The sequence below is a fragment of the Magnolia sinica genome, chromosome 5 (assembly GCF_029962835.1).
Source record: "Magnolia sinica isolate HGM2019 chromosome 5, MsV1, whole genome shotgun sequence".
Classification (NCBI taxonomy): Eukaryota; Viridiplantae; Streptophyta; class Magnoliopsida; order Magnoliales; family Magnoliaceae; genus Magnolia; species Magnolia sinica.
In genome coordinates, this window is record NC_080577.1 from 2,781,498 (window position 1) to 2,793,783 (window position 12,286).

General features: G+C 42.2%; 1 protein-coding gene across 2 annotated transcripts; it reads left to right on the forward strand.

Moving 5' to 3' along the window:
- The first annotated feature begins 3,329 nt into the window (after positions 1-3,329).
- On the forward strand, positions 3,330-12,087 carry LOC131245120 (uncharacterized). Of its 2 annotated transcripts, none has more exons than XM_058244349.1 (3): positions 3,330-3,566; positions 9,786-10,103; positions 11,781-12,087. In XM_058244349.1, exon 2 carries the CDS (start codon positions 9,793-9,795, stop codon positions 10,099-10,101), a length of 309 nt encoding a protein of 102 aa, XP_058100332.1. In that variant the 5' UTR covers positions 3,330-3,566; positions 9,786-9,792; the 3' UTR covers positions 10,102-10,103; positions 11,781-12,087. The 2 variants fall into 2 exon arrangements, with proteins under 2 accessions (XP_058100332.1, XP_058100331.1); XM_058244348.1 differs by lacking the exon at positions 11,781-12,087 and adding an exon at positions 10,915-11,332 and having other exon boundaries at positions 3,331-3,566.
- Positions 12,088-12,286: the final 199 nt, after the last annotated feature.

Sequence of the window (12,286 nt, forward strand, 5' to 3'; positions counted from 1 at the left end):
GGTTGCATGAGATATGAAATTTGCACCAAATGAGACCGATTAATCATGAAATATTACGAAATTTGGTGTGACCAAACACACCTGAAACCAGATGAACTCATTTTTAACTGGCACCTAAATGGCTCTTAGGTAAATTCCAGTTAGTTTTGTAGGCAGCATCAGTGAAATGAGTGCATTCATTATATCAGGCCAGCTCAAGGGAATCCGTTTACTGTCTCATGGATTATCTTTCTTCTGGGTTACCAATACAACTGAGACCGTCGGATGTGATGGGATCCATGCTTGGCAACCGTTTCAAATTGAACAAGGGATCTTCATCCAAAGGCTGTAGTAAATTCAGTGTCGGATTATTATTATTATTTTTTGAGTGGGATGGGATATCGGATCATTTGCTGAAAGCGAATAAGAGAAGCGTCCGATGATTTGTTTATGTAATAGATTACTCAGAAGTCGAGTGAATACATAGTCCGTATCTTCAAACGGTGTACGTGGGAGTTTTCAAATTCTGTCAAGAGGGACCATGGTACGTAATCCAGACCATTGCTCTGTTCTGCTGCGCTGTAAGATGGCTATGATTGTTTTATCGGTGTGGTTTTTTTAATCATAGGCCATCTAAGGCAGAGCTCACTAAGTGTACGGTTGGATCGGCAGGTTCGATGGACAGTTCATGCTTACACGTCGATGGACTGGCTTATGGCATCGTTTCCTTCAAAGTCTTATTCTCATCCAAAATCACGAGGCCTTTTGGGGCCAGCATGAGCCATTACTCATTCACACCATTCGTTTGTGAGGCCCACTGCGGATTTACCTGGGTGGAAGTCGCATTGATCCGGTAGATCCTTGTGGGGCTAACCTTGATGTATGTGCCTTGCATCAACGCCGTCCATATGTTTTGACAGATCATTTTAGGGTAAGACCCCAAAAGTGAAGCAGATCTAAATCTTAGTGGATCACACAACAGGAAACAGTGGTGATTGAATACCTACCATTAAAAACTTCTTAGGGGCCACCAGAATGTTTATTTGCCATCCAACTTGTTGATAAGGTCACAAAGATCTGAATGAAGGGACCGTACAATATCATCTTAATCCAAAATTTTCGGTGGCTCACGAGAAGTTTTTAATGGTCAATCGGTGGATTTAACCGGTTATACCATCCATTAGTGGGCCATCTGTCAGGAAGCCTATCTTACTGGTTCTAAGGTTGTGGCATCTCCATCGAGGTTCATTCTCAATATCTACCCCACGGGACAATCCCAACCCTGTAATAAGACTGCTTGCCAGTAGAGGCATTGAATGGAAAAGGCCCAAATCTTGGATGGCTAGGATCTCCAGTCAGGGAGATTTTTGAAGTCCGTTCCCTCCACACTGCTACCTATCAGAACAACGGTCTGGATCGAAAGACGGCCCCACATGGTTCCTTTTCTAGGCGTGCAGTGCAGTAGAATAGGCCCCATTGGACGGTCAAGGGAGAAATGAACGGATGGTCCATGCTCAACCGACGCTTGTGGCCACCTGATGAGCACGTCGTCCTATCTTTTAGGAGATGAATCTAATGCGGTAGGGCCCACATGAGCGGGCTCAGATCTAGTATGCGGGCTTAGATTATTTGTGGCACATCTGATCCGTCCATAAGACGGGATTGACGGTGAAGATGATCGGACGCATAACTCAGGTACTGTGGTCCTCTCCTTGGGATAACAATTGAAGGTTACCAATCAATAAATAAATAAATAAACAAATCCAACGGTGGACATTCCATGTAAAATTATGGCTCTGCAGAATGCATGGATGGGCCTGAGTTTTCTGTAATAGGATCTTCACGCTGCGTCCTATCTGATTAACGGATGAGATTTTCCAGACGTGAAAGTGATAACATGATCTGTCCTACCGTTCACCACTTTTTCAGTGGTGTGGTCCACCGTAGATTTGGATCTGCTTAAAATTTGGCATAACGTCCTAAAATGAACTGAAAACACGGATGGACGGCGTGGATATACAACACATTCATCAAGGTCAGCCCCACACGGTAAGGTAACACCTAATCTGCTAAGTGGGGTGCTTTGTGGCCCACCATGATGTATGTGTTTCATCCGGCCCCGTCCATCAATTTTGCCAGATCATTTTAGGGCATGATCCAAAAAATGAGTCAGATCCAAATCTCACGTGGACCACATTACAGGAAACAGTGGTGATTGAACAGCCGCCATTAAAAAATTCTCAGGGGCCACAAAAATTTTGAATTAAGCTGGTATTTGTGTTTCCCTTCATCCAATGTGACCTAATCAACAGTTTGACATTAAAATTTTTTAGGGGCACAAAAGTTTTGAATGAAATTGATATTTATGTTTTCCCTTCCTCCCGGCGGGGTGTGTCATGTGTGTGATCTGATTGATGGGTTGGATGGCAAATAAACATTACAGTAGGCCCCAGGAAGTTTTCAATGTTGGGCGTTCAATTACCACTGTTTTCTTCTGATGTGGTCCACTTGGAAGATTTGGATCTGTCTCATTTTTTGACACATGCATTAAAATGATCAGAAAATGAGATTTGAATGTCTCAATTTTTGCCTTAAGATGATCGGAAAAAATAGTTGGACAGTGTCGATAGAACAAATACATCATGGTGAGGTCCACAGAGCACTGCCCACTTCACCCTTCGATATTCCTCCAGCCCTAAAATGATCGTCAAAATGGATGGACGGCGTGGATAAAACAAATCCATCACGGTGGGCCCCGCAGAGCCCATGTCAGGACCGTGGACGCGGATTAGATACTGACAGGTTGAGTAGCGAGACTCGCTACTCGAGTGACGTCACCAACTTCTATGGGCCCCACCATGATGTATATTTTATATCCACACCGTCCATACATTTGGAGAGATCATATAATGGCATTATTCAAAGAATGAGTCAGATCCAAAGCTCGAGTGGACCCCACCACAGAAAACAGTGGGAGAGTGACGCCCACCATTAAAAAGTTCTAAGGGCCATAAAAGTCTTCGATTCAAGCCGATATTTGTGTTTTCCCCTCTTTCATGTCTGCGTTAACACTGAACAGGCTGGATCTGAAATAAACATCATGGTGGACCTTCGGAAGGTGTCGACCGTGGGCGTCACTCTCTCCACGTTTTCTGTGGTGGGGTCCACTCCAGCCTTCGATCCGCCTCATTCTTCGTATCATGCACTGAAAGGATCTCTCGAAATGTATGGACGGTGTGGATACAAAACATACCTCATGGTGGGGCCCACATAACTTGGTGACGCCACTTCAGTAGCGATTCTCGCTACTGACCCTGTCAGTAGCTAATCCGCGTCCCAGGAGCGTCCGCCTCTAGCTAGGTCCCGGTGGCGGTAGTACCCAATCCGAGTCCTGGTTCCGTAGTTGCGGCCAAGTCGCACTCATACTTCTATGAGTGGGAAGACAAACAGAAACTTGGGCAATCAATCGGGGCCGTGAATCTGTGAAATATTTGAACTCCAAACTCATTGCTGCCGTCCATATCTTGGAATTGTTGCTTACGTTATTCCAGAGCCCTCTCTCTGGCATAGATTTCCTGGAGACGGAGGTAATTTTCGAAACCCTAGTTTGCAGCTTCTTTTCTTACTTTTTCTGCTTCTTGTGATATTTCATTACTTGGATTGTAATTCTCGGTTTCGATGGTAGAGGGAGGTTTTAGCGATTCTATTGTAGAGAAATGATCAGATACAACTTGTATCATGAGTTGTGATACCGCCCTTTTTTTCTCCCTGCCAACATGTCATAATGTCCAATCCGTGCGGCGAACTAGAACTAGAAGTCGAGCTCTTAAAATTTTCGAAACGATTTTTTTTTTTTTTTTTTCAGGCCTTAAACCCCGTCTGAGCTGGATGAGAAACCCCAAGATGTCTCAGCTTCAATTCCGTGATGGGAAGATCTTAGCCATCCAAGGTAGCCTTTGTTCAGTTGAATGTGGAATGAATGCAATTTTTGATGCATGTACCTCCACAGTCAGTTCCATAAATAATTAATGGTCTGGATCTGTCAACCTTTGGCCCCACTTGGGAAAAAAATGTAGAGCAAAGATACTACAGGGAGAGTTTGTTGTTGTAGATTTGACCCTTGGGTCCCACTTGCAGTTGTAGATTTGACCCTTTTATGGTTGAATGTGGCCATGTGGTCTTTGTTGTTTTAACCTTTGTAGCCCACTATTTGCTGGCCAGCAGTTGAAGGGTTGAGGATTTTCCCACTTAAAGAGACGTTTGCTGGATGAACCAATGAAATGGGGCCCATAGTTTCAACTATTTGACTCACTGAACCATTGTGCTCTGCATCCAAGAAATGGAAACTCAAGCAAGCTAAGACACACCCTTAGGCTGAGCATTGTGGAAGAGCTCACTATGCAGGTTGAATTTTAGGTGACGATGGATGCACAATGGTGGTGTCGGAAGTAGGATGATAATGAGAGTGAGAATGGGTGGCGGTGTGCTTTGATTTGGCAAGAAGTGAATGGAACAGGAAAGAAGAGTGTAGTAAGAAGAGAATTATGGTGGTGGTAGCGATAGTGAATGAGGAAGAAGGAGACGGTATAGGAGCCGTTAATTTGTCGGGTCTTATGTGGGTGTCCATATGACATAGCAGATAATATATATTTAAAGTATCAAGACTTGAGTTTCATATTTGTTTGTTTTCAATCTCTATGTAATATCTTGTCCCTCAAGCTGTGGATCAGCCATGAAACAATATCTTCCAGATTGGAAGATCCTAGCCCCAAGAGTCGGGCCAATTTTTAGTTGAATTTAGAATGTGAAACAACTTTTGTTCTGAGCTTTACAGGTGCAGAATAGGATGTGGACAGGCCATGGCGTGAATATCTTCCAGGTTTGAAGAAACCAGCCTTAATTTGTAGGCCTATTTTAGTTGAACTTGGAATGTGAAGTAATGATTAATTGTAGGACTGAATATATGCAGTAGTGTTGATAATTGCATCACGCTGCATTCTTTTCAAAAATTGATTTTTTTTTTCTAGACACTAGCATCCAAACATCAGTGTAAGAAAAAACAGTAAAACAGACAATGCCATCCAAACAACACACTTTCAAATGTCACCTTTGAGAAACTATTTCACAGATAACAGATATTTGTTCCAAGCTAAACACTTAACCCGAGTGGAATTGCCTAAAATAAGCCCTGAAACGAAATTAAAAATTAAGTTTAATTTCTGTTTAAGACATGGATTACTGAAAGTGAGTCCCCTAGTTTATTTTGGATATCAGTATTTGATGGTAATGTTCTCCATTCAGCTGGTTGATCAACCTGGATCATCCACCGATTCTCAGAAACTCTTCATAGGTCACCATGTAGAAATCACATTGTTGATCCTAACCATCTGATGATCCGATCGATAACCTGTGAAATGGGAGTTAGAGATTGTTCATAAGAAACACAGTCTAATCATCAATCTAGGCAATCTTCAGGTTGGCCCCACCTTAGATGGTTAAGATCATCCTCTCGTGTGTCTTTTACACTTTCATCCATGAAGAGTGTACTTGACCCAATGTATACTCCAGATCAATGAGCACACTGTTCACATGTCCAAACACTCCTAGTTGCATTGTAGCCTGTAGTGCATTTATTTTTACTGGATCTTTTCTCAATTTCTCAACTGTAACTGTTAGTTGTATCATTGTCGTTTCAAGTTCTTGTGATCTTTGCCTATTGACTTGCACTTCTCTTGAAATTTCTTTCCTTTTGATTTATCTCTTGCTGTTTCTTTCTGCCAAAGTAGTAATGACCCCTTTTACTACACATCACCATAGTAATTTGTATCAAGGGGAATATACAACGTGTGAGTCGCTTCTTTTGTTGCTAATTTCTCTGTCTTTTTTAACCGATATGATGTTTCTTTCTTGCAATTGGTGTGAATTACCCTTTAAAAAGGTGTAAATTTCTGGAGGAATTATATTATCCTTAATCTGAGATATGTACAGTATCCTCGGATCCTTGGTTTGCACGAGTGGAGCACATGGTTTGGCTATTCAAACCGTTGATCTAATGGAACCGACAGTGGATGGATCATGCCCTAAGAACTTGGATGGGAAAATCCCGACCCTTTAATTGATGCCTTGGAAGTTGATGGCCAATAAACGATGTAGTAGCTGCACATACCAAATGGAGAAAGGCCAAAGATTGGGTGGCTGAGATTCTTCTTGTTTGGGCTAATTTTCTCATATAGACTACTTTCACACATTGTTTTATAGATCTTTGGATTTTCCTCTCTGCAAATTCTTCCTTGCTCTTTGGGGAACCCTGGAAGCGGCTGACCGCTGATAATCTGGCTTATGATTGTTTTACTTCGGAGGAGGCTGCCGCTCTCGAGGTGCCTGTTCATGAGGAAGAGGTAAAGGCCGTGTTATGGATTTGGAGAGGGACAAAGCTCTAGGTCGGCTTTCTTCCAGTCTTTTTAGGAGCTGATCAAGACAGATTTAGGGCGTGTTTGGATTACCAAATACTATGGTGATGTGTAGTAAAAGGGGTCATTATTACTTTTTAACCATGCTTGGATAGAATGCAAATCTCAATGGATTTTGGTCACCCGTTTACAGCCTAGTCACATCAATGTAAATCAATGATTCTCAGCCAAATCCAATGCAAATTACCACCGTATCTCTCTGACGAGAGAAGTGACCGTTGAATGGGTTTGGTGCATTCATGTACAATGAAATAGAGATGCTTCATCAAGCTCTTCCTATTAAATTGGTGATGCTCTCGGTCGTAATCTCACAAACCATTTTGTATAGAGAAGGAGAGAGTTCCATTCTAGTTTAGCCCCTCCACCTCCTTGCTGGTGACCATGCACTGGCAACTACCTTTCTCATACCTACCTCCCTCTTATCTTGGTTTGCCTTTGTGCTTAGGCAAGCCAATGAAGAGTTTTTGGGACTTGGTGATTGAACACATGGAGAGGAAATTCTTGCCTTACAAAGTCAAATTTCTGTCCTTAGGTAGAAGAGTTACTCTGATTAAGGTGATCCTTTCTAATCTCCCCCTTTACTTCATGTCGATGTTTTGGTGCCCTAAGTTAGTCCAAGAGAGGATTGATAAGCACCAGAGGATTTTTTTTGTCTGTTAGGGGCTGGTGGATAAAGGATTCTTCTTTATATTGCGCATCTTTTGTCTAGAAAGCGGTTGTTTGTTGGCTGTCTTGGTGTTTTCAAGTGTGGGCTTTTTGATAGGCGAGGGGTCGAGGGTCAAGTTCTCGGAGGATGTTTGGTGTGGGGTCTCTCTGTTTCGCGCTTCCTTCCCTTTTTTGGCCTGTCTCTACCTTGTTGTAGACGTTTCAGTGGCCAACTGTTTCTTGGGCTTTGGGAATGGGGTCATTTAGAGCCCTCCTTGTCGTTAGAATCAGCTGGACTCCAAGTTTGATGAATTCTTGCTGCTTCTTTCCTGGTTACAAGGCTTTCTTCCTTCACTAGGAGTTGTTGATTCTCAGGTGTGGTTGAAAGATAAATCAGGGACTGATGCAGGACAATTAACCACTTGCTCTAAAAGCTCGAACTGTTAGAGCATGGCGAATTAATCATTTTATCTCATAGCCCAGGCCCCAAGTCCATTAGTTAGGTCCTCGGCCGAACCTTCCTCATGAGCCCCAAATCCATGGGTTCCGCCCCTCATGGGCCTCAAATCTATGGGTTATGCGGGCCACCCACCCCGAGTATGCCCCTGCATCCTACAGGCCACCCCGCTCGAGCCCGGTGTGAAAATATCCCCGCATTAATCACCCCCGGTGAGGAGTCTCGAACACAAGACCTCTTGCTTTGATGCCAATTTGATGCAGGACAATTAAGCACTTGCTCTAAAAGCTCGAATTGTTTGAGCATGGCGAATTAATCCCTTTATCTCATAGCCCAGGCCCCAAGTCCATGGGTTAGGTCCTCGCCCGAACCCTCCTCATGAGCCCCAAATCCATGAGTTCCACCCTACACGAGCCACCCGCCTCACACGGGCCCCAAATCCATAGGTTACGCGGGCCACCCACCCTGAGTGTGCCCCTGCATCCCACATGCCACCCCACTCGAGCCCGGTGTGAAAATGCCCCTCGTATTAGGGACCTTCTTGGTGAAATCTCTTTATAGGCTCGTGGCTTAGATCGGGACTTCTGAAGCTTGGTCCCATACCGTTCATGTCTGGTATTATGGAGCGCCTCCAAAGGTGGTAGCATTTGCATGGCTTGCGGGTGGGAACGGAATCCTAATCATCAATAATCTTCGCAAGAGAGTAATGGTGTTGCTAACTCTTGCCTCTTATGCCTTAGGGATGTAGAATCGGTGGATCATTTGTTCATCCCAATTGTTCATCCACTGCCCTTTTACTTAGGAAGTTTTGGATGCTGTCATATCTTCCTTTAAGGTGAGTTGGATGATGCTATTCTCCATTGAAGGCTTGTTTTGGTCTTAGCACGGTGGTGGGATTGGTTAAAGGAGCACATCGCGGTGGAGTGTCACTCTCTTTGCTGTTCTTTAGGCAATCTGGTGTGAAAGGAATACCCATTGTTTTTGTAGTAGTAGTAGTTCACCTAGGGGGTATATCCAGTCTATTTATATATTGGGGATTGGGCTCCCTAATTGGGTGTTTTTTTGCCTTTTTTTTTTCCTTTCCTTTGTTTTTCCATTGTTCTGTGTTGGCGTTTTGGCCTTCTAATAAATTGCATTATCTTTAAAAAAAGAAAAAATCAATTCACCAATTGCTTTCTTTTACAGGAGATGATATAGTAGCTTTGGCAAAACTGGAATATGGTAGAGCCATCCGCACACAGCATGCATGGCATGGTGACTTATCATTTCGGTCTATCCATCTTTTAACCTACCGCAGATGTCAAATGGTTCAACGTAAACAGTAAATTGGATGATCCTAGTAATTTGATCAGTGGCCCTCAAAGTAATGATATAGCGAAGAAAGGAGATTTGTTATGGCAAATTGTCCGAAGTACACAGCGATCAGATGTCCTATTAATCCAATCAATGGCCCTCAAAAGTACTGAGATAGTGAACAGAGGTTATAGATTGGATTGTTTAATAGGTTTGATTTTGAAACGAGCTATCCATGATAGGGCCACTGGCTGGACAACCCCGATTTACGCATCACCTTGTCATGTGTACTGTGGAGAGAACCATTTTCTGGTTCTTCCAGCTCTAAGGCATAATCGCCCATTTTTTTACTTGTTTCTTCTTGTTTAGGTATTTTTCTTACAGATCGATGTCATATATGGGTTTTTAAAAAATAAAAAATAAAAAATACTGATTTCGATGTTTTTTATTTATAGCAATTGAAGGTGCTAATGTCCTTAGGAGTTATATGATCCTTGACTGCTACATATGCAATTGTATCCTTGTGCTTCAGTTTGCAAAAGTGGGGTTCATGGTTTGTCAATCTTAGATATTGATTTGACATGGCGCCACATTGGATTGATCATGCTCTGAATCGTCCTAGATGGAACAAGTCATAATCCTGACCTTGTTGGTTGCCTGCAATGGAATCTTAAGAGGGGAAAAAGTGGCTATGGATCACATTGAACAAAAAAGGGGCCAAACATCGGATGTCTAGGATCATCCATTCAAGGAGCTGTTTGTGCACCTTCCATCCATGCTGGGGCCTATTAGATTGATATTTTGGATTATTAAACATTGGGCCCTCTTATCCAAAATGAAAAGTGATTGAACTCTTCCTTCTATGGCTTGAGATCTGGGATTTTTCAGACATTTCTAGGAGTAATACCAAGTAATTATAATTTGGTCCTCTTTCACCTCAGGAGATAAATGATGGGCGACGAGAAAGGAGGTGATGAACTGAAGCCACCATCTATCGATTGGAAGCAGAGGATCGAAGACAAATATCGTAGCATCAAAGAACATGCAGAGACTTATCCCTATGTATGGGCTTCATATATTGTTGTATATGGGGGCCTCTTTGTGTATACAACATATAGATGGAGAAAGCTCCGTAAAACTGAAGACAGGGTTCGAGTCCTCCAAGAGCGTCTGCGGAAGCTTGTTGAATCTGAACAAGAATCATCATCCTCAGCAAAGCCCACTTCATCCAATGGCTCAGGTCATTCACAGAAATAATGGTGTGTATTTTACCAACTGAGATTTTATACCCGTTTGCCATGGGCTGGAAGATTATAGGGTTTTTTTGCGTTGTGTCAGTGAGAATTCGAAAGAAATCCTTTTTTTTTTCTTTTTTTTTTTTTGTTCTTCTTTCTTTCCCCTTTTGTTATCGAGTTTCTTGTTTTAATTGAAATTGCAAGATATTTCATATGTTTAGCGTTAAACGGGCATTAATAGAGAAAACTGTTGTAATGTTTTAAATCTTTTGTTACACTGATCAAATGAGAAGAAACAAATTGTTTGGACGGATGAGAAGCTTGTGATTGCAGCAGTATGATGATGGATTCATAGGGAAGTATCTTGCTCTGTGTAATGAGTTTGTTTTGCCAAAGTGCGACTCAGGATCATCATCATGTGCCACGCTACATTTAGGCCTTATATTCATGGCCCATATTAGGCACGTCAAGAACTGATTTAGAGAACGGTCACAAGGTTTTCTGGCCATGTACAGCTTAATCTAATCATCTTTCTAAGATCATAGGTTAATATAGGATGTTTGATACTCTTATCATGAATATGCATTGCTAGTGGAAACTCAAAGGGCCTTCTTGATCGAAAGCATTGGAATGTGTCTGGCATCAAAACCACTTGGTGGGCATCTGATTGGATATTTTCAAATCTGGACTGTCCAGAAGGCCAAAAACCGATTAAATGAATGTATTATCGATATTTCCAATTGGCTGCGGCTGGCTCGAGGGCAGGAATAGAGTTCTCACAATGAACAATCTTTGCAAGCGGCAAATGGTTCCTCAATATTTGTCTTCTCTGTAGGGACATGGAATCAGTGGTCCACTTCTTCATCTCCTGCCCTTTGGCTACTGGGCTGTGGGACAACATTTTGGAATTCTTCAACATTCCTTGGGTGATGCTGAACTCAATAGAGGGGCTGTTCTCTTCCTGGCACATCATTATGCCGGTGAGAAATGCAAATAGTCTTGCCAGCCGTTTTATGGTCCATCTGGGCAAAAGGAACAACCATTGTTTTAGCAACTCTTGTGGGTCTATGCTACCAGCAGTTTGGAAGGTCTTTCTGTACATCAGGGATTGGCTCCCTGATTAGGGGTTTTGTTGCTTTCTATTTTTTGCTTGTATTCTTTGCCTTCTGGTGTTTTTTAATATAATTCTCAACCTTTCAAAAAAAATAAAAAATAAAATCCAATTGGCTTCTGCAATGCCTAAGATTAAATCATTCTCCATGGCCAGTGTGTCACTTAAAGGGTTTTTGAAATACATTGTGGATCCTGATTATTCAAGTAATGGGGCTTGATTTTTTTATTTTTATTTGTCGCCCAGGCAACTACTAACACGATTCCAGTAGATGCCGCTACATGTCAAATACCCCAGATTCACTCAGCACCTTCCATGTTGCCCGAATCTCACGCACTTCTGGAAGGGTTCATCCAAACATAAAAGCAACATCCAAGGACACTGCCTACACACCCAAAAGCAATTGATGGATGTCCATGTTATTTTCTCAAGCGAGATGGCCATGTATCTGTAGGCAATATAGAGATGTCCATGTCGTTATCTTAAGTATGTTCTGTCAAACATGCCGTGATTTTGAGATGCTTAAATTGATGAAGATGTCGCTGGAGTTTGCATCTTTGATGAACAAATAAGAAACTTGCTCTCTGCAGTCAATGGAAGCCTGTCTTTCTCTAGGATGGCAGTGATGAAGGGAGAGGTGAAGATGCAATATCCCTCTGACTGTATGGGAACTCCGATACAACTGAAGCCATTGGATTAATGGGTTTTCCAGAGCTGGAGAATTGATGAAAATCAACATAATTCTGCATTCTGAACCCATTCATCCAGATGCTAGCTTTGTGAGAAATGCTGGTAAATTTCAAATGAGCTAATTTTCTACTAGTGGAAACATTGCAAATGTAAAAGAGAATCAGCTTCTCTCTCACTTTATTATGAGACTGTTTCTTTTCTATTTTATTGCTCCACCAAGTTGACTCACTGAGTTTTTAGTGGTAGGTAATGCATTATTATTGAATGTGAGAAAGTGTTCTTTCAAGAAAAGAATTTATTTTCTCTGTTTTCTCCTCCTTTGGACCTTGCCCTTGTGATGAATGGTTGTGCATCCAAATCCTTTTCATGCACATTATGAAGAAGAGAACGCCGTGTTCTTTTAGCT

What these genes read in the sequence shown, in the direction of transcription:
- LOC131245120 (XM_058244349.1), top strand. Translation starts at nt 9,793, where the DNA reads ATGATGGGCGACGAGAAAGGAGGTGATGAACTGAAGCCACCATCTATC.